The 21,111-nt window shown below is 40.8% G+C and overlaps 1 protein-coding gene and 1 pseudogene across 1 annotated transcript; both read left to right on the top strand.

Moving 5' to 3' along the window:
- Nucleotides 1-9,836: 9,836 nt before the first annotated feature.
- On the top strand, nucleotides 9,837-17,384 carry LOC138078615 (ubiquitin-conjugating enzyme E2 E3-like; annotated as a pseudogene).
- Nucleotides 17,385-17,969: 585 nt separating this feature from the next.
- LOC138078614 (olfactory receptor 8S1-like) lies at nucleotides 17,970-20,630 on the top strand. Its single transcript, XM_068971432.1, has 2 exons — nucleotides 17,970-18,742; nucleotides 20,468-20,630. Exons 1-2 carry the CDS (start codon nucleotides 17,970-17,972, stop codon nucleotides 20,628-20,630), a joined length of 936 nt encoding a protein of 311 aa, XP_068827533.1.
- The last annotated feature ends 481 nt before the right edge of the window (nucleotides 20,631-21,111 follow it).

The raw sequence follows: 21,111 nt of genomic DNA, 5'->3' as shown, positions 1-21,111 counted from the left end.
TAACAATACTTTATTGTATACTTGAAAGTAACTGTGAGAGTAGAGCTTTAATGCTTTCATTATAACAACATCAAGAACAAAATGGTGATTATGTGTGGTAGAGGATATGATAACTAACTTTACTGTGGTAAAACATTCTGCAATATATACATGGACCAAATCATTATACTATATACCTTAAACTTACACAAGGTTATATGTCAATTATATTTCAATAAAGCTGAGGAAAGTTCAGAACAAATTAAATACTTAAATGTAAGGCATGAAGCCATAAAACTAATAGAAGAAAACATACAGAATACACTTCTTGGCTTTGACATGGGCAAAGATTTTTTGATATGACACCAAAATTACAGGCAACAAAAGCAGTAACAGGAATAACTGGGACAGCATCAAACTAAAAAGCTTCTGCAAAGTAAAGGAAACAGTCAATGAAATGAAAAGGCAACCTATAGAATAACAGAAAATATTTGCAAACCACATGCCTGGTAAGGGTTAATATCTGAAATATATAATAAATTCACACAACTCAATAGCTACATAGATACCTATACAGATTCATACATACATACATGATTTTAAAATGGGCAAAAGATCTGTATAGACATTCCTCCAAAGACATATAAATAGCAAACATATACATGAAACCCCATGAACCTCATGAAACCTTGAGAACCCCATGAACAGTATGAAAAGGCAAAAAGATATCACACTGAAAGATGAACTCCCCAGGTTGGTAGGTGCCCAATACACTACTGGAGAAGAGTGAAGAAATAACTCCACAGGGAATAAAGAGACAGAGCCAAAGTGAAAAAAATGCCCGATTGTGGATATGACTGGTGATGGAAGTAAACTCTGATGGTGTAAAGAACAATTTTGCATAGGAACCTGGAACGTTAGGTCCATGAATCAAGGTAAATTAGAAGTGGTCTAACAGGAGATGGCAAGTGTGAACACCAACACTTAGGTGCAATCTCAAAAATGAAAGAATGATTTCTGTTCACTTCCAAGGCAAGCCATTGACTATCACAGCAATCCAAGTCTATGCCCCAACAAGTAATGCTGAAGAAGCTGAAGTTGAACAATTCTATGAAGACCTACAAGACCTTCTAGAACTAACACCCAAAAAAGATGTCCTTTTCATCACAGGGGATTGGAATGCAAAAGTAGGAAATCAAGACATACCTGGAGTAACAGGCAAATTTGGACTTGGATTACAAAATGAAGCAGGGCAAAGGCTAACAGAGTTATGCCAAGAGAATGCACTGGTCATAGCAAACACCCTGTTCCAACAACACAACAGAAGACTCTGCACATGGATATCACCAGATGGTCAACACCAAAATCAGATTAATTATATTCTTTGCAGCCAAAGATGGAGAAGCTCTATACAGTCAGCAAAAACAAGACTGGGAGCTGACTGTGGCTCAGATCATGAACTCCTTATTGCAAAATTCAGACTTAAATTGAAGAGAGTAGGGAAAACCACTAGACCATTCAGGTATGACCTAAATCAAATCCCTAATGATTTCACAGTGGAAGTGACAAAAAAATTCATACCAGTTAGGCAGCATCACTATGAACAAAACTAGTGAAGGTGACGGAATTCCAGTTGAGCTACTTCAAATCCTAAAAGATGATGCTGTGAAAGTGCTACACTCGATATGCCAGCAAATTTGGAAAACTCAGCAAGGGCCAAATGACTGGAAAAGGTCAGTTTTCCAATCCCAAAGAAGGACAATGCCAAAGAATGTCCGAGCTATCACAAAACTGAACTCATCTCACACTCTAGCAAAGAAATGCTCAAAATTCTCCAAGCCAGGTTTCAACAGTACATGAACCATGAACTTCCAGATGTTCAAAGTGGATTTAGAAAAGGCAGAGGAACCAGAGATCAAATTGCCAACATCCACTGGATCATCGAAAAAGAAAAAAGTTCCAGAAAAACATCTACTTTTGCTTTATTGACTATGCCAAAGCCTTTGACTGTGTGGATGACAATAAATTGTGGAAAATCCCTCGAGATGGGAGACCACCTGACCTGCCTCCTGAGAAATCGGTATGCAGGTCAAGAAGCAACAGTTAGAACTGGACATGGAACAACAGACTGGTTCCAAATTGGGAAAGGAGTACATCAAGACTGCATATTGTCACCCTGCTTATTTAACTTATATGCAGAGTACATTGTGTGAAACCCCAGGCTTGGTGAATCACAAGCTGGAATCAAGATTGCTGGGAGAAATATCAATAACCTCAGATATACAGATGATACTACCCTTACGGCAGAAAGCAAAGAAGAACTAAAGACCTTCTTGATGAAAGTGAAAGTGATGAATCACAAGCTGGAATCAAGATTGCTGGGAGAAATATCAATAACCTCAGATATACAGATGATACTACCCTTACGGCAGAAAGCAAAGAAGAACTAAAGACCTTCTTGATGAAAGTGAAAGGGGAGAATGAAAAGCCTGGCTTAAAACTCAGCATTCAAAAAACAAAGATCATGGCATCTGGTCCCATCACTTCATGGCAAATAAGTGGAGAAATAATGGAAACAGTGAGACTTTTTTTTTTTTTTTTGGACTCCAAAATCACTGCAGATGGTGACTACAGCCATGAAATTAAAAGATGCTTGCTGCTTGGAAGAAAAGTTATGACCAACCTAGACAGCATATTAAAAAGCAGAGACATTACTTTGCCAGCAAAGGTCCATCTAGTCAAAGCTATGGCTTTTTCAGTGGTCGTGTCTGGATGTGAGAATTGGACTATAAAGAAAGCTGAGGGCCAAAGAATTGATGCTTTTGAACTGTGGTGTTGGAGAAGACTCTTGAGAGTCCCTTGGACTGCAAGGAGATCCAACCAGTCTATCCTAAAGGAAATCAGTCCTGAATATTCATTGGAAGGACTGATGTTGAAGCTGAAACTCCAATACTTTGGCCACCTGATGCGAAGAACTGACTCATTGGAAAAGATGTTGGGCAAGATTGAAGGTGGGAGGAGAAGGGGATGACAGAGGATGAGATGGTTGGATGGCATCACCAACTCAACGGACATGCGTTTGAGCAAGCTCAGGGAGTTGGTGATGGACAGAGAAGCCTGGTGTGCTGCATTCCATGGGGTCACAAAGAGTCTGACATGACTGAGTGACTGAACTGATCTGATGCACACAGAAAAGAAAGAGGTTAAAAAAAAAAGACAGAGAGAGGCAAAGACAGAGTTAGAGAGACTGAGAAACAGCAAGAGAGGAGGAATGAGTAGAAGTCACCAACTTTTCATAAATCAGTCCACATGTTAGAACCCAATCTCATTGTCCATCCACTAAAAACTGGGGATTATACAACGATGTGTAACCAGGAACCAGGAACACTGTGAGCTACAATGGGGGCAGCCCACCACATAGGCCAAGATGAAACACTCAGATCTGAATCTAAACACAATAAGGGGACCTGGAAGGCTGTAGGCCAGAGAGGACAATGTCTGAATTTCATTTAATTTAAACTCTCCCACAGGAGGACTGGGAAACAGGCAGGAAGGGGAGTGAGTGACTTTCCCTAGGCTTGTTGCAGTTGTGTTCTGTGCTACAGTAGCCCTTTATGTAATCCCTCCTTTGCTAAGTCTGTTCGTGAGCCATGTGTGATACCAGCCTATGGGCTTTACAGGCAATGTAGGTGTTTATAAGTCTATACACCTGATGGTCTCCCTAGGAAGTAGACACCAGAATGACCTCATTGAGCAGATGGGTAGCTTGGGGACCCTGAGAGGCATGCTGCTTCTCAAGGGACACAACACTGATGAGAAGAAGCTGGGTCTGAACCCAGCTATGTCTTTAGAGTTGGGGTCCTTATTGCACCCAGGCCTCCCTGAAACCATGAAGTGGGTTGTATTGGTATCTCTGTCCACGGACAATGCATGGGGTTGGGGGTGAATAGTCATCAGTGCAGAGGTAGGAGTTTTATGTAAGTGGTAAGCCCAAAGAAGGGGATCCCAGGAAGTGACCTCAATTCCCTGGCAATGAAACCAACGAACTCAAGAGAATTCAGTGAGTGAACAGAAAAAAAGAAAAAGAAAGAAAGTGAAGTCGCTCAGTCGTGTCAGACTCTTTGCAACACCGTGGACTGTAGTCTACCAGGCTCTTCTGTCCATGGGATTCTCCAGGCAAGAATACTGGAGTGGGTTGCCATTTCCTTCTCCAGGGGATCTTCCCAACCCAGGGATTGAACCCGGGTCTCCCACATTGCAGGCAGACACTTTACCCTCTGAGCCACCAGGAAAGCTAGGGCTTATCAAATGTAAAGTTTGCTGCGATTCAAATAACCCTCTGCTCAATTTCATATCACTAAAATCATACGAACACTTAAAATTTGTGTTTTATTTTCAGTAGTCAATATGCCCATGTGTAGAATCTTCTCTTGTGTTGTTGGAAGAGGGTGTTTGCTATGACCAGTGCATTTTCTTGGCAAAACTCTATTAGTCTTTGCCCTGCTTCATTCTACATTCCAAGGCCAAATTTGCCTGTTACTCCAGGTGTTTCTTGACTTCCTACTTTTGCATTCCAGTCCCCTATAATGAAAAGGATATCTTTTTTAGGTGTTAGTTCTAAAAGGTCTTGTAGGTCTTCATAGAACCATTCAACTTCAGCTTCTTCAGCATTACTGGTTGGGGCATAAACTTGGATTACCATGATATTGAATGGTTTGCCTTGGAGATGAACAGAGATCATTCTGTCGTTTATGAGACTGCATCCAAGTACTGCATTTCAGACTCTTTTGTTGACCATGATGGCTACTCCATTTCTTCTGAGGGATTCCTGCCCGCAGCAGTAGATATAATGGTCATCTGAGTTAAATTTACCCATTCCAGTCCATTTTAGTTCGCTGATTCCTAGAATGTCGACATTCACTCTTGCCATCTCTTGTTTGATCACTTCCAATTTGCCTTGATTCATGGACCTGACATTCCAGGTTCCTATGCAATATTGCTCTTTACAGCATCGGACCTTGCTTCTATCACCAGTCACATCCACAGCTGGGTATTGTTTTTGCTTTGGCTCCATCATTTCATTCTTTCTAGAGTTATTTCTCCACTGATCTCCAGTGGCATACTGGGCACCTACTGACCTGGGGAGTTCCTCTTTCAGTATCCTATCATTTTGCCTTTTCATACTGTTCATGGGGTTCTCAAGGCAAGAATACTGAAGTGGTTTGCCATTCCCTTCTCCAGTGGACCACATTCTGTTAGACCTCTCCACCATGACCCGCCTGCCCTGGGTTGCCCCTTGGGCATGGCTTAGTTTCATTGAGTTAGACAAGGCTGTGGTCCTAGTGTGATTGGATTGACAGTTTTCTGTGAGTATGGTTTCAGTGTGTCTGCCCTCTGATGCCCTCTTGCAACACCTACCATCTTACTCGGGTTTCTCTTACCTTGGGCGTGGAGCATCTCTTCACGGCTGCTCCAGCAAAGCACAGCCACTGCTCCTTACCTTGGATGAGGGGTATCTCCTCCCGCTGCTGTTCCTGACCTTCAATGTGGGATGTCTCCTCTAGGCCCTCCTATGCCCATGCAGCCACCACTCCTTGGACGTGACTAAGTCCATATGCTGCCATTACTGTGCCCTAAAGCCATAACAAGAGAAGCTACCACAATGAGAAGCTACTGTATAGAGAGAAACTAGAAAGTAGCCCACACTCACTACAACTAGAGAAAAACCTGAGCAACAGTGAAGACCCAGTAGAGCCAAAAATCAATCCAGCAATAAATTAAAAAAAAAAAAAAGAACGCTTTTCCAGGGACTGGTTACCCAGGTCAAAGACACCTTGCAGAGAATGATGGAGAGCTCTATACAGTCAACAAACACAAGACCAGGAGCTGACTGTGGCTCAGATCATGAACTCCTTATTGCCAAATTCAGACTTAATTTGAAGAAAGTAGAGAAAACCGCTAGACCATTCAGGTATAACCTAAATCAAACCCCTTATGATTATACAGTGGAAGTGAGAAGTAGATTTAAGGGCCTAGATCTGATAGATAGAGTGCCTGATGAACTATGGAATGAGGTTCTTGACATTGTACAGGAGACAGGGATCAAGATCATCCCCATGGAAAAGAAAGGCAAAAAAACAAAATGGCTGTCTGGGGAGGCCTTACAAATAGCTGTGAAAAGAAGAGAAGCAAAAAGCAAAGGAGAAAAGGAAAGATATAAGCATCTGAATGCAGAGTTCCAGAGAATAGGAAGAAGAGATACGAAAGCCATCTTCAGTGATAAATGCAAAGAAATAGAGGAAAAGAACAGAATGGGAAAGACTAGAGATCTCTTCAAGAAAATTAGAGATACCAAGGGAACATTTCATGCAAAGATGGACTCGATAAAGGACAGAAATGGTATGGACCTAACAGAAGCAGAAGATATTAAGAAGAGGTGGCAAGAATACACAGAAGAACTGTACAAAAAAGATCTTCACGACCCAGATAATCATGATGTGTGACCACTAATCTAGAGCCAGACATCCTGGAATGTGAAGTCCAGTGGGCCTTAGAAAGCATCACTACAAACAAAGCTAGTGGAGGTGATGGAATTCCAGTTGAGCTCTTTCAAATCCTGAAAGATGATGCTGTGAAAGTGCTGCACTCAATATGTCAGCAAGTTTGGAAAACTCAGCAGCGGCCACAGGAATGGAAAAGGTCAGTTTTCATTCCAATTCCAAAGAAAGGCAATGCCAAAGAATGCTCAAACTACCTCTCAATTGCACTCATCTCACACGCTAGTAAAGTAATGCTCAAAATTCTCCAAGCCAATTCTTCAGCAATACGTGAACCGTGAACTTCCTGATGTTCAAGCTGATTTTAGAAAAGGCAGAGGAACCAGAGATCAAATTGCCAACATCTGCTGGATCATGGAAAAAGCAAGAGAGTTCCAGAAAAACATCTATTTCTGCTTTATTGACTATGCCAAAGCCTTTGACTGTGGATCACAATAAACTGTGGAAAATTCTGAAAGAGATGGGAATATCAGACCACCTGACCTGCCTCTTGAGAAACCTGTATGCAGGTCAGGAAGCAACAGTTAGAACTGGACATGGAACAACAGACTGGTTCCAAATAGGAAAAGGAGTACGTCAAGGCTGTATATTGTCACCCTGCTTATTTAACTTCTATGCAGAGTACATCATGAGAAACGCTGGGTTGGAAGAAACACAAGCTGGAATCAAGATTGCCAGGAGAAATATCAATAACCTCAGATACGCAGATGACACCACCCTTATGGCAGAAAGTGAAGAGGAACTAAAAAGCCTCTTGATGAAAGTGAAAGAGGAGAGTGAAAAAGTTGGCTTAAACCTCAACATTCAGAAAACGAAGATCATGGCAGCTGGTCCCATCACTTCATGGGAAATAGATGGGGACACAGTGGAAACAGTGTCAGACTTTATTTTTTGGGGGCTCCAAAATCACTGCAGATGATGACTGCAGCCATGAAATTAAAAGACGCTTACTCCTTGGAAGAAAAGTTATGACCAACCTAGATAGCATATTCAAAAGCAGAGACATTACTTTGCCGACTAAGGTCCATCGAGTCAAGGCTATGGTTTTTCCAATAGTCATGTATAGATGTGGGAGTTGGACTGTGAAGAAGGCTGAGCACCAAAGAATTGATGCTTTTGAACTGTGGTGTTGGAGAAGACTCTTGAGAGTCCCTTGGACTGCAAGGAGATCCAACCAGTCCATTCTGAAGATCAATCCTGGGATTTCTTTGGAAGGAATGATTCTAAACCTGAAACTCCAGTACTTTGGCCACCTCATGAGAAGAATTGACTCACTGGAAAAGAATTTGATGCTGGGAGGGATTGGGGGCAGGAGGAGAAGGGGACGACAGAGGATGAGATGGCTGGATGGCATCACTGACTCGATGGACGTGAATCTGAGTGAACTCCGGGAGTTGGTGATGGACAGGGAGGCCTGGCGTGCTGCGATTCATGGGGTCGCAGAGTCGGACACAACTGAACAACTGAACTGACTGACTGAACTGAGTCAATATGCCCAGAGCAACTAGCTAGGTGCTGCAGAAAATAAATGGTATTTGCCTACAATTTACTTATAAAAACACATTAGGTAAAGACTTGTAAATGTGAAAAAGGAATAAAATAATAAAATTTAAGCCTTTTTAATTTTGCAATTCTAGACCATTAAGTACATTCACAACACTATACAACAATCACCACTGTCTAGTTTCAAAATACTTTATTCTTCCAAATAAAACCCTTTATCTGATGCATGCAGTCCCCAATTCCTCCCTCCCCCAGCCCCTGGCAATCCCTAATCCCCTTTCATTCTGTTTCTTTACATATTCTCAATGTTTCCTATAAATCAAATTATACAAAAGTGGTTTTTTGTGTCTGCCCACATATTTAAGAGGAACTGGTGACTTTTTTATTTTGTTTTTATCTGAAATAGCATTTTTGTTACTTGAAAGGGAAATCCACATGGATTAAACATGAAATGTACAAAATGAAGCATTAGTAAATATGTGCATAAAATTGGCATACACACATGGTTCTAAGTGTGACACCAAAGGACATGAAACAGTATATTCCTCCTAAAAAAGAAAAGTCATGTGAGAAAGAACATATGGAAGAGAAACAGACTCACAGACACAGAAAACAGACTTGTGGAGAGAACAAGGCAGTGCAGGAGTAGGTGGACGTGGAGTATTTCTCTCTCCACAGATACATCAGGAATACACCTTCAGACACATAAGTGCATGCAGAACAGCAGCTGAGAGCAGCTGTTCTGAAATGAATATATGGAAACGAATATATAGAACCAATGGAAAAGAATGTATCAGTTCAGTTCAGTTCAGTCACTCAGTCGTGTCCAACTCTTTGCGATCCCATGAATCGCAGCACGCCAGGCCTCCCTGTCCATCACCAACTCCTGGAGTTCACTCAGACTCACGTCCATCGAGTCAGTGATGCCATCCAGCCATCTCATCCTCTATTGTCCCCTTCTCCTCCTGCCCCCAATCCCTCCCAGCATCAGAGTCTTTTCCAATGAGTCAGCTCTTCACAGTGGAAGAGTTGACTGGCCAAAGTACTGGAGTTTCAGCTTTAGCATCAGTCCTTCCAAAGAACACCCAGGACTGATCTTCTTCAGAATGGACTGGTTGGATCTCCTTGCAGTCCAAGGGACTCTCAAGAGTCTTCTCCAGCACCACAATTCAAAAGCACCAATTCTTCGGCACTCAGCTTTCTTCACAGTCCAACTCTCACATCCATATATGACCACTGGAAAAACCATAGCCTTGACTAGACAGACCTTTGTTGACAAAGTAATGTCTCTGCTTTTTAATCAGCTGTCTAGGTTGGTCATAACTTTTCTTCCAAGGAGTAAGCGTCTTTTAATTTCATGGCTGCAGTCATCATCTGCAGTGATTTTGGAGCCCAGAAAAATAAAGTCAGCCACTGTTTCTACTGTTTCCCCATCTATTTGCCATGAAGTGATGGGACCAGATGCCATGATCTTTGTTTTCTGAATGCTGAGCTTTAGGCCAACTTTTTCACTCTCCTCTTTCACTTTCATCAAGAGGCTCTTTAGTTCTTCTTCAGTTTCTGCCATAAGGGTGGTATCATCTGCATATCTGAGGTTATTGATATTTCTCCCAGCATTCATGATTCCAGCTTGTGCTTCCTCCAGCCCAGCATTTCTCATGATGTACTATGCATATAAGTTAAATAAGTAGGGTGACAATATACAGCCTTGCCATACTCCTTTTCCTATTTGGAACCACTCATCATTAGTGAAATGCAGATAAAAACTCAATGAGATATCACCTCACACTGGTCAGAATGGCCGTCATCAAAAATCTACAAACAGTAAATGCTGCCGAGGGTGTGAAGAAAAGAGAATGCTCTTGCACTGCTGGTGGGAATGTAAATTGACACAGCCACTATGGAAGGTGGTATAGAGATTCCTTTAAAAACTAGGAAACAAAAATTGAAAAGACACATGTCCCATTGTTCATTGCAGCACTATTTATAATAGCTAGTAAATGGAAGCAACCTAGATGTCCACTGACAGATGAATGGATAAAGAAGTTGTGGTACATATACCCATTGGAATATTGCTCAGCCATAAAAAGGAAGGCTTTGAGCCAATTCTAATGAGGTGGATGAACCTACAACCTATTATACAGAGTGAAGTAAGTCAGAAAAGGAAAAATAAATGTCATATTCTAATGCATATATATGGAATCTATAAAAATGGTACTGAAGAATTTATTTAAGGGCAGCAATGGAGAAACAGACATAGAGAATAGACTTATGGACATAGGAGAGGGGAGAAGAGGGTGAGATGTATGGAAAGAGTAACATGGAAACTTCTATTACCATATGTAAATTACATAGCCAATGGGAATTTGCTGTATGGCTCAGGAAATTCAAACAGGGGCTTTGTATCAACCTAGCTAGAGGGATGGGATAGGGAGGCAGATGGGAGGGAGGTTCAAAAGGGAGGGGTTATATGTACCTATGGCTGATTCATGTTGAAGTTTGACAGAAAACAACAAAATTCTGTAAAGCAATTATCCTTCAATAAAAAAATTAATTAATTAAAAAAAAGACTTGTGTTTGCCTAGGAGAAGTGGAGGGTGAGGGTTGGATTGGGAGTTTGGGACTAGCAGATGCAAATTATTATACAGAGAATGGATAAACAACAAAGTCCTATTGTATAGCACAGAGACCAATACTCAATATCCTATAATAAATCATAATTGTTAAATGTATACAGAGATGCTCAACTCAATAGCAACTAAAAAATATTAAGTTAAAACAGCAAAGAGATGGCATTCCACACCTGATAGATGACCAAATATTAGCTAACAATTATTTATGAAAGAAACTTACAAGGATTATAGTGAAAGTTACATCATCTCCATTGCATGAGTACTTGATCAAATTATACCTACATATAAAGACTCTGATGCTGGGAGGGATTGGGGGCAGGAGGAGAAGGGGACAACAGAGGATGAGATGGCTGGATGGCATCACCAACTCGATGGATGTGAGTTTGAGTGAACTCCAGGAGTTGGTGATGGACAGGGAGGCCTAGTGTGCTGTGATTCATGGGGTCACAAAGAGTCAGACACGACTGAGCGACTGAATTGAACTGATACACTATGATCCAGATATATTCATCCAGGTATAATTCTCTAAAATATTATCATATAAATTCTTGAGGAAACATGTTTTAAATGTTTATTGCAGACAATCCTGTCCAACTTTCAATGTCCCACACTCTTGGCATGGACTTCCTCGGCTTCCTGTTTGCCTTCCCTACCTCTTCCTCACCTCCTCCAATAACCATAGCATCCAGGGACTGGGCTGAGCAGGCAGCAGAATTTTCCAAGAAATAACTTCTCCAAGATGTCCAATCTGGTGAATGTCTCATGATGAGAGCCACAGGCCGACGTGCTAATTCAGACACGGACTGGTGAAATCCAGCCACTCCAAAGCCTAAAAACAAGTGAGAAAAATTTCTGCCACCAGGAGAAGAAAAGCACCACACTCTAGCAAAACCACTGCTAAGTTATCCACTAGCAACATAAGAACTCAGAAGGAGCTAGCTGAAATTACCTTGATTCTCCCCTCCTAACTTGCTGGGCCAATGGAAACAACATTGATGAGTGGAAATCGACCACATTTAGTCCATCAGGTTCTGTATGTGAAAGTGATATGCTCTTTCTGGATATCACATTTTCATCTTATTGTCCACACCAAATATTTCTTTTAAATTTTTTATTTTATATTGGAATATAAGCTGGCTAAAATGTTTGGCTAGTTTCAAGTGTATAGCAAAGTGATTCAATTATACATATACATGCATCTCTTCTTTTTCAAGCTCTTTTCCCATTTAGGTTATTATGGAGTATCGAGTAGAGTTCTCTGTGCTACACAGTAGGTCATTTTGGGTTATCTATTTTAAATAAAGCAATGTGTGGCTTTCCCTCAGTGGTAAAGAATCAGCCTGCCAATGCAAGAGACTCGTGATTGATCCCTGATCCGGGAGGATTCCATGTGCCTGGGAGCAAATAAGCCCGTGTGTCAGAATTATTGAGCCTGTGCTCTAGAGTCCAAGAGCCACAACCACTGAGTCCACATGACACAACTCCTGAAGTCAGCGTACCCTAGGCCCTGTGCTCCCCCACAAAAGAAGCCGCTGCAATGAGAAGCCCATGCACCACAAGAAAGTAAGCCCACGCACTACTAAAGAGTAGCCTCCGCTCTCTGCAACTAGAGAACACAGCAACGAAGGCCCAACACAGTCAAAAATAAATAAATAAATAAATAAATTTTTTAAATATAATACAATGTTCTGCACCAGAACCTATAACAGCAACATCCACAGTCCAGGAATCATCTGTCTGGACATCCTTAAAGACAAACAGAGTATCTTCGACAATTTCAAAGGTTTTGCTGTCAGTTTGCTCTTTTGACTGACTGCAACCCTGTGGGTCCTCTGCTCAGATGTATAGACATTCAGTATTTGATCAATAGAGCAGAAAATGACAGGATAACTGGTAAGTGAGCCAAGAAATATACAACATAAATCACATAATTTCTGTGCAATGTTAAGGAACTGAAGGCATCTTATCAGGATGCTGCAAATCTTCAGAGCCTCTACTTACAAACTCTGTGGACATCTTACACTGATTCTGCTCTCTGCTTTGTCCTTTGAAGACTGGGAGACTCCCCCAAAACATAAATGCTACCAAGAACAGAATTTTATAGCTATAGACACTTATGTTTAAAATGCATACTTGCAAGTTGTTTTTTCCCCTGTAAAAGCATGTTTTTATTTCCTGAATCTATAAAATATTAGAGTGCGTTTTAGCCTAATTCATTATTTTCATGAAGTTATAAAAGACTGGAATCAAGATTGCTGGGAGAAATATCAATAACCTCAGATATGCAGATGACACCACCCTTATGGCAGAAAGTGAAGAAATAAAGAGCCTCTTGATGAAAGTGAAAGAGGAGAGTGAAAAAGTTGGCTTAAAACACAACATTCAGAAAACTAAGATCATGGCATCTGGTCCCATCACTTCATGGCAAATAGATGGGGAAACAGTGGAAACAGTGACAGACTTTATTTGGGGGGGCTCCAAAATCACTGCAGATGGTAACTGAAGCCATGAAATTAAAAGGTACTTGCTCCTTGGAAGGAAACTTATGACCAACCTAGACAGCATATTAAAAAGCAGAGACATTACTTTGCCAACAAAGTTCCGTCTAGTCAAGGCTATGACTTTTCCAGTAGTCATATAGATGTGTGGGACTGTAAAGAAAGCTGAGCGCCAAAGAATTGATGCTTTTGAACTGTGGTGTTGGAGAAGACTCTTGAGAGTCCCTTGGACTGCAAGAAGATCCAACCAGTCCATCCTAAAGGAAATCAATCCTGAATATTCATTGGAAGGACTGATGCTGAAGCTGAAACTCCAGTACTTTGGCCACCTGATGCAAAGCGCTGACTCATTTGAAAAGACCTTGATGCTGGGAAAGATTGAAGGTGGGAGAAGAAGGGGAAGACAGAGGATGAGATGGTTGGATGGCATCACCGACTTAATGGACATGAGTTTGAGTAAAGTCCAGGAGCTGGTGATGGACAAAGAAGCTTGGCATGCTACAGTCCATGGGGTCGCAAAGAGTCGGACACAACTGAGTGACTGGACTGAACTGAACTGATAAAAGACTAAGAATTATGTAACTTGTATTAAAATGCAGATATATTTCCGAGTATGCAGTTTAAGCTTTTGCAAAATAAAAAAGTTCTACTTTTTACTTTTGTCAGTTCATAATAAGATTTCCTATTACCATTTGTAGCTCAGAGAACACCTAACATACATCTCAAATATAAAAGAAACACTTCTGAAGGCACTAAAAAATTGGTTTTTGCAACCTTATTTTTGGCGGTGGGAAATTGGAGATAATTGGAGTTAGTTAGGCAATCTGTTTTAGAAAGATAAAGGGTAAGCTGTTACAGAAGAGATCCCAAAATAAAATGCATCAAACAAAATAAAAGAATATTTCCTCCCAAGTCCAGAGATGTATTAGAGAGTCCAGAGTTAAAAACCCAAGTTCCATCGATATTGTTGCTTTGTTATTTCCTAGGTATTTTTTCAATCAACCATCATTCAGTCAGTATCCCTGGGAAAGACTGATAATTTTTCATCAATACTTATCCTTCCCTTCTACCTTTGAACATGTCCATGTTTTAGACACTTGACTATTCATGTAATATGGAGACCACATTTTTCAGTTCCATGTGGTTGAAGGTGCATAACAGTAAATGAGTTGATAAATGCTGAAGCTGGATAATGGATACAGAAGGATTATTACACTATTCTTCTTACTCAGCATATTAAAAACAGAGACATCGATTTCTGACAAATGTCTGTACGGTCAAGGCTAGGGTTTTTCCAGTAGGCATGTATGGTTGTAAGAGTTGCACCATAAAGAAGACTGAACCCTCAAGAACTGATGCTTTCAAATTGTGATGCTAGAAAAGACTCCTGAGAGACCCTTGGACATTAAGATCAAACCAGTCAAACCTAAAGGAAATCAACCCTGAATATTCATTGGAAGGACTAATGCTGAAGCTGAAGCTTCAATACTTTGACCACTTGATGCGAAGAGCCAACTCATTGGAAGAGACTTTGATGCTGGGAAAGACTGAAAACAAAAGGAGAAGGATGAAATGGTTAGATGGCATTGCCAACACAATGGACATGAATCTGAGCAAACTCCAGGAGATAGTGAAAGACAGGTGAGCTGAGCGTGCGGCAATCAATGGAGTTGCAAAGAGCTGGACACGATTTAGTGATTGAAAAACAATCCTTAAATTTTTCAATAATAAAAAGTTTTTATGACTGCTAAATTTTTTAAGCTTTTTTACCTTTATAAAATTGAAGTTAGATGATTTAAAATGTTCTGTTAATTTCTGCTATACGTCAAAAGATTCTGGAATACATACATATATACATTCTTTTTTTATATTCTTTTCCATTATGGTTTCTGATAAGATATTGAAATACTTCTCTGTGTTGTACAGTTGGACCTTGTTATTTATCCATTTTACATATACTAGTTTACATCTGCTAACCCAAAACTTCTTACAGCTTTTAATCTATTTGGATTTTTGAGAATTACAATAAATTAATGAATCAATTTTGGATAACATAATAAATTTGTATTTTCTCCTGTTATCAAGAAAATATCTTTAATATAGTTTTTCACTTTTAAAATACCTTTTCCATATTGTATCTTTTATCATTGCACAGTCAGTTGCTTCAGTCATATCCAACTCTTTGTGACCCTATGGACTATAGCCTGCCAGACTCCACTATCTATGGGATTCACCATATAAGAATACTGGAATGGGTTGCCATACCACCTCCAGGGGCTCTTCCTGACCCAGTGATCTAACCCACATCTCTTGAGTCTCCTGCATTGGCAAGCATATTCTTTACTACTAATGCGACCTGGGAAGCCCAGCTTTTATCATTATATTTCTATAATCATAAATATTACTTAAATTTAACAAAAAGAGGACTTCCCTGGTGGCCCCATGGATGTGAATCTGCCTGCCAGTGAAGGGGACACAGGTCCAATCCCTTGTCAGATAAGACGTCACATGCTTCAGGGCACCTAAGCCCAGGCACCACAACTTCTGAGTTCTTCAATCTAGAGCCCACAAGATGCAACTACAGAGCCCACGTGCACCTCCTGAAACCTGCAAGCTCTAGGGCCCATGAGCCAGAACTAATCAAACCCTGTGCTGCAACTACTGAAGCCTGTGTGCCTATAGCCTGTGCTCTACAAGAGAAACCACCACAAGAAGAAGCAACACTGCAACAGAGGGCTGGACCCGACCATCCACAACCAGGGCAAGTGTGCACATAGCAATGAAAACTCAGTGCAACCAAAAATACCAAAGTAGTTTCCTGAGACATACAGCAAATTCCCGTTGGCCATCTATTTTACATATGGTAATGTAAGCTCCACAGGGGCTCTGTATCAACCTAGATGGGTGGGATGGGTGGGGGGGGGGGGAGAGAGGAGGGAGGTTCAAAAGGGAGGGGATACTTGTATACCTATGGCTGATTCATGTTGAGGTTTGACAGAAAACAACAAAATTCTATAAAGCAATTATCCTTCAACTAAAAATAAATTTCTAAAAAATATCAAACGAATAAACAAATATTGTTTTCAGTTAACAAAAACAGAAGGAAAGGAAGGAGGGAAGAGAAGAGAAGAAGGAAGGAATTCCAAGATTTAGAACTAAGAAATTTTAGAACTCTATATTTTTATCTTGAGAAATTCTTGGCCACCCAAGCGTACCTGTTAGATGATGCAACTCACTGAAATAAGAATAACACAGGGAAGAAATAGTTGGCCCAGGAACTCATTTAAATCAGTGCAGGCCTCCTATCTAAGGGCCTCTCCAGGGACCATCAACACTCTCTAAGGTCTAGAGCTGAGATCAAGTCCCTCTGGTCATTGTTAATTTGGAGGCAAAGTCAAGAAATCTTCCTGTTGGACAGAATGACTATAGGGATATTTCCTTGCTCAGAAGCACCACCTCTGCATCTTCTAAAGGAAGGACAAAGTTCAGGGAAGCCCAGGAAGCCTTAACCATATTTGTGGCTTTTGCTCCAGTGTTGGAAAGGATGCCATTCAGGCAGCCTCCACTAAGAGCATCTCTTGTTGGCCTAGAGAACACAGGTGAAGACAAATATTATTCTCATTCAACTCCATTTTCTCCTAAAACTATCCATTCTGAGAACTCATGAGTGTAAAAGCCATAAATAGAGATCAGATTCGTATTTATCATCCTCCTGAATTACCCTTCGGGGGGGAGAGGTGGACGCTTTATCTTCCTTTGTTCTAGACTAAACCCTCTGTCTATTGTTCCACACGTTCTAGGTTGTCTTTTATCTCTCCTCTTTTTTCCTTTACCATCTCTCTGATACACAGAAGGTGCTCCAAATTTGACTTGATTTTATCCAAATCCTCTGGTAAAAGCTCAGAGAATAGCACAGTCTTCATGGACTCTCATGTTAAATCCTGAGAGTACAGTGTAAACACTGGATATTATAACTTCACAGAAATCCCTTGGAGTCACTGATGTGCACAGCCGTTGCCTCCAATTTGAGGGCTTCCTCCTATCTGGTTTCTGTGAAACCAGCATCTCCGGGGCCACTTCTGCTTGTGTTGACACAGAAGGCGAAAAGGTTTCCATTTTTTTTTTTTTTAATTTTTTTTTTAGGTTTCCATTTAGTATCAGAGATATCCATGGAAGACTGTCCCCCAATCTTCAGAATTTCTCAGCTGGAATAGACTTTAGACACCATCTAGTTTTCTTGATTTGGTTTTTTTTTTCTTTTTGGTAAGAAAGTCAAGTGAATTATCCATGAACTTACAGTGACAGAGGAAGGCCTTATGCCATCATCAGCTGTCACAATACCTCTGCCAATCATGCAAACATGCATCATGGACCACCAGCCAGATGGCCGGCCAACATGTTTATTGCTTGCTCACTATGCCAGTGAGCCTTCCTGTGCTTTGAACTCCATTCTTTTTGGAACTGGAAACCGTACTTCTCAGTGCACTGGTGGCTATTTCCAACTCCCTTTGTTTCCTTCTCCAATCTCAATAATCTCTTTTTTCTCTCTTTCCTCTCTAAGTTTGATTCTCTATACTCTTCCTTCCCACTGTCTCCACCTTAGCCAATAGATTATTGCCCTGAGCTGGAAAGGGTTGATGAGGTCTGACATGGCAAGGTTTCCTCTGCTGTACAATCTGTCCTGGGTCAGCCCTGAAACTTATTCATGACACTTCATCCCCAGTAATGCTCCGAGACTCATAGTACACTGGAACATTCTTTTCTGTTCTTGTGCCTCTGAAGGGAATCTCTATTGCTCCATGGAAGTTGGCAACACAACCAGAGTCACTGTGTTTGTTCTCCAAGGACTATCCAACAACCCTCAGATCCAGGTAGTACTCTTTGTAACATTCCTGGTGATTTACCTCCTGACCCTCACAGGGAACCTGCTGATGCTGCTGGTGATCAGGACTGATTCCCACCTCCACACCCCCATGTACTTCTTCCTCAGTCACCTCTCCTTCCTGGATGCTTTCTATGCCTCAATCACGGTGCCTAAGCTGCTAAAGAACCTTCTTTCCAACTGGAAGACTATCTCCTTCTTTGACTGTTTCACCCAGATCTCTTTGGTCATATTTTCTGGGGCCACTGAAGCTTGTCTCCTTTCGGTCATGGCCTATGACCGGTACCAGGCTGTGTGCCGCCCGCTGCTGTATGTGGGGACTATGAACAAGAAAGTGTGTGCTGGCCTGGCAGGAGCCTCCTGGGCCATAGGAATGGGGACTGGCCTGCTTAACACTATCCTCCTGGCTCAGCAGGATTTCTGTGGCCCCAACCTCATCCGCAGTTTTGCCTGTGAGCTTCCTCCAGTGCTCCTGTTAGCCTGTTCTGACCCCTACATTAGCATTGCCTCCATCCTGACCACCATGGTGGTCCTGGGCCTTGGTTCTCTTGTCCTATTGGTGGGTTCTTACACCTGTATTATCCTGACAGCCCTGGGGATCAACTCTGCCACAGGTTGGAACAAGATCTTCTCTACCTGTTCATCTCATTTTCTTGTGGTCACCACTTTTTATGGTTCAGGAATTTTCAGGTATGTCATTGCTATACCTTTGAATGTAAATGTGGGATATTTTTCACACTAAGTAAACTCTCTGTAGACAGAGCATTGCAGAGTAGCAGGAAACCAATTGTACTAGAATCAGTAGGCCTAGATTCTAGTTCTGGCTCTGTTCCTGATGTGTGAATTATTTTAAAAAATCCATTTTCTTTCTGAGGCCTCAATTGTCTACTCTGAAAAATAAGTTAATACAAGGAGTCAAGACTTTCTTACTTTCATTATCCTATGATTTTCAGAGTCATCAAAAGAAAATCACAGGGCCTCTGGTAGACATTTATTCAGTGCTAGACAAGAAAATAAAATAAAATACATCATCTTGAAACAGATGCCATTTCTCCTTCTTTCTGGAAGTTCATGTCTCCACAGATTATTTCTGGTTTATTTATTAGGCATCTACTATACAACAGCTCAACTTTAATATGTATCACAACACAGGAGAAATATTATTAATGTCAACTTCTGATAAGAAACCTGAGTTTCAGGAGTAACCAAGTACCTTACAAAAGTTGCCAGAACCAGCTAGGAATGGAACCTAAATATAAACCAAGTCTCCCTGACTTGAAACTGCAAGTTCTTTTCTACCATGTTTCTCTCAAACATAAACAGTTCTAGCTGATGTGTCCTTGCTTCCTAGGAAACAGTAACTAATGGCCTGTGCTCTCTACTAGTGAAATGGAGATGGATTTACACAAATTGCTCTATACTTTTCTCACTTGTTTGTTACTTGGTAAGAAGTGTGGCATGGGAAAAAATAAAGAAAGGTCTAGAAGAGCTCATCTGAGCCTGCGGACAAATCTCTGCAGCTCTCTTTGTCTCAGTTTCCTCATTTGCCACAAGGGGGTACAAGATTTCTCCTACCTACTTCACAGATATGTTAGGAGGGATAATTTAAAAATTAAAAAATGACAGTAAAATGAATACCTTTTTTAATCAAGCACAGCAAACCCAAAAAGAACATTTCAATGATAATGGCACAATTGCACAAAAAAAAAAATTAATGCTTCTTTGGAAAATACTCTCAGTAACACTTAACAAGTTACCTTCAAACTTTTAATCTTACTCTTTTGGATTCATATCTCAAGCTAAACACAAAGTTTTTATATTTCACTTTATTTACAAAGCTTAGCTTGTTTTCTAAGCCAAAGACAAACATACGAAAAAGGACAAAATTTTATTCCACTCCACATTATAAAAATAATGTGCTATGATTCTGAGGTAACTCCCCATAAATGTTTGGGGAAAATGACACCATTATTTGGACTAGGATATAGTTTTGTAAGGAATAATCATCATACAATGGGAATAAACAGCTGTATATATAAAAAAAAAGAAAAGGAAAAAATCCTCATATTGTCATCATAATTATTAAGGAAAAGTACTTTGAAAAGTGAACTGTTACAGAAATGCATGAAATTATTTTTTGTTCTAATCTGTAGCACTTGATATGCTACAGAACTTCCTTTTTCCTTGGGGCAGCTCCTATAATGTTTTGTATAATTCATCTATGGAGGTGTTTAAAGGCAGAAATGACAGACTTCTCACAGATAATAGTCATCTCTAGATGCTTCTACCAGTGATAGCTGACTCAGCCCTGAGCACCCTCTTTGCAGAGTCTGGGGTGGAATGAACCGTGGCTGCCAACATCATTGTGGCCACTGTCCTGAGCTCATTTTATTCCTTTGTGCAATTCTCTTCAAGGTACATGACTCCACCTTCTGGCTCAGCCCTGGAGCAAGTGCTATCCTTGCAGTACTGTGTGGTGACCCCACTACTGAACCCCCTTATCTACAGTTTGAAGAACCAGGAGGTGAAGGCAGCTCTAAGGAGGATGCTGACCAGGAAACCCAGGCTTACCTTCTAAGCAAGGCTCTACTGCTTCTTCATAATAAGAGGAAAAGTCATGGGAAAGAAGAGGAGATGGAGAGAGCTTCATCTCTAAGCTTACTTATTTAGAGATGTTTTTCGGCAAGAAAAACAAGCCTTAGTTCCTCTGACCCCAGTGCCTTCCCACAGTCAAGCAAGATGGGAAAACAGCCATCCATAGAGGACCCAATCACCACACAAGAAAATCTTCTCAATAAACATCTGGATGATCATCAAAAAACAAAAACAGAACCACTATCTATCCAGCAATTCCACTTTGGGGAATATATCCAAAGGAAATGAAAATACTAACTCAAAAAGTTATCTGCACCCCCATGTTCATGGCAGCATTATTTGCAATACCCAACACATAGGAAGAAACTAGGTTTCCTTAATGGATGAATAGATAAAGAGGCATGGATAAAGTAATGGAACATCACTCATTCATAAAAAAAAAAAAAGAGAAGAAACTCTACCAT

Source organism: Capricornis sumatraensis, chromosome 4 (genome assembly GCF_032405125.1).
Source record: "Capricornis sumatraensis isolate serow.1 chromosome 4, serow.2, whole genome shotgun sequence".
In the NCBI taxonomy this organism is placed as follows: Eukaryota; Metazoa; Chordata; class Mammalia; order Artiodactyla; family Bovidae; genus Capricornis; species Capricornis sumatraensis.
This window is presented reverse-complemented; position numbering and strand designations above follow the sequence as displayed.

What these genes read in the sequence shown, in the direction of transcription:
- LOC138078614 (XM_068971432.1), top strand. Translation starts at nt 17,970, where the DNA reads ATGGAAGTTGGCAACACAACCAGAGTCACTGTGTTTGTTCTCCAAGGA. An exon ending in TATGGTTCAGGAATTTTCAG is followed by an intron (nt 18,743 to 20,467) that starts GTATGTCATTGC and finishes ATTCTCTTCAAG; the next exon opens with GTACATGACTCCACCTTCTG.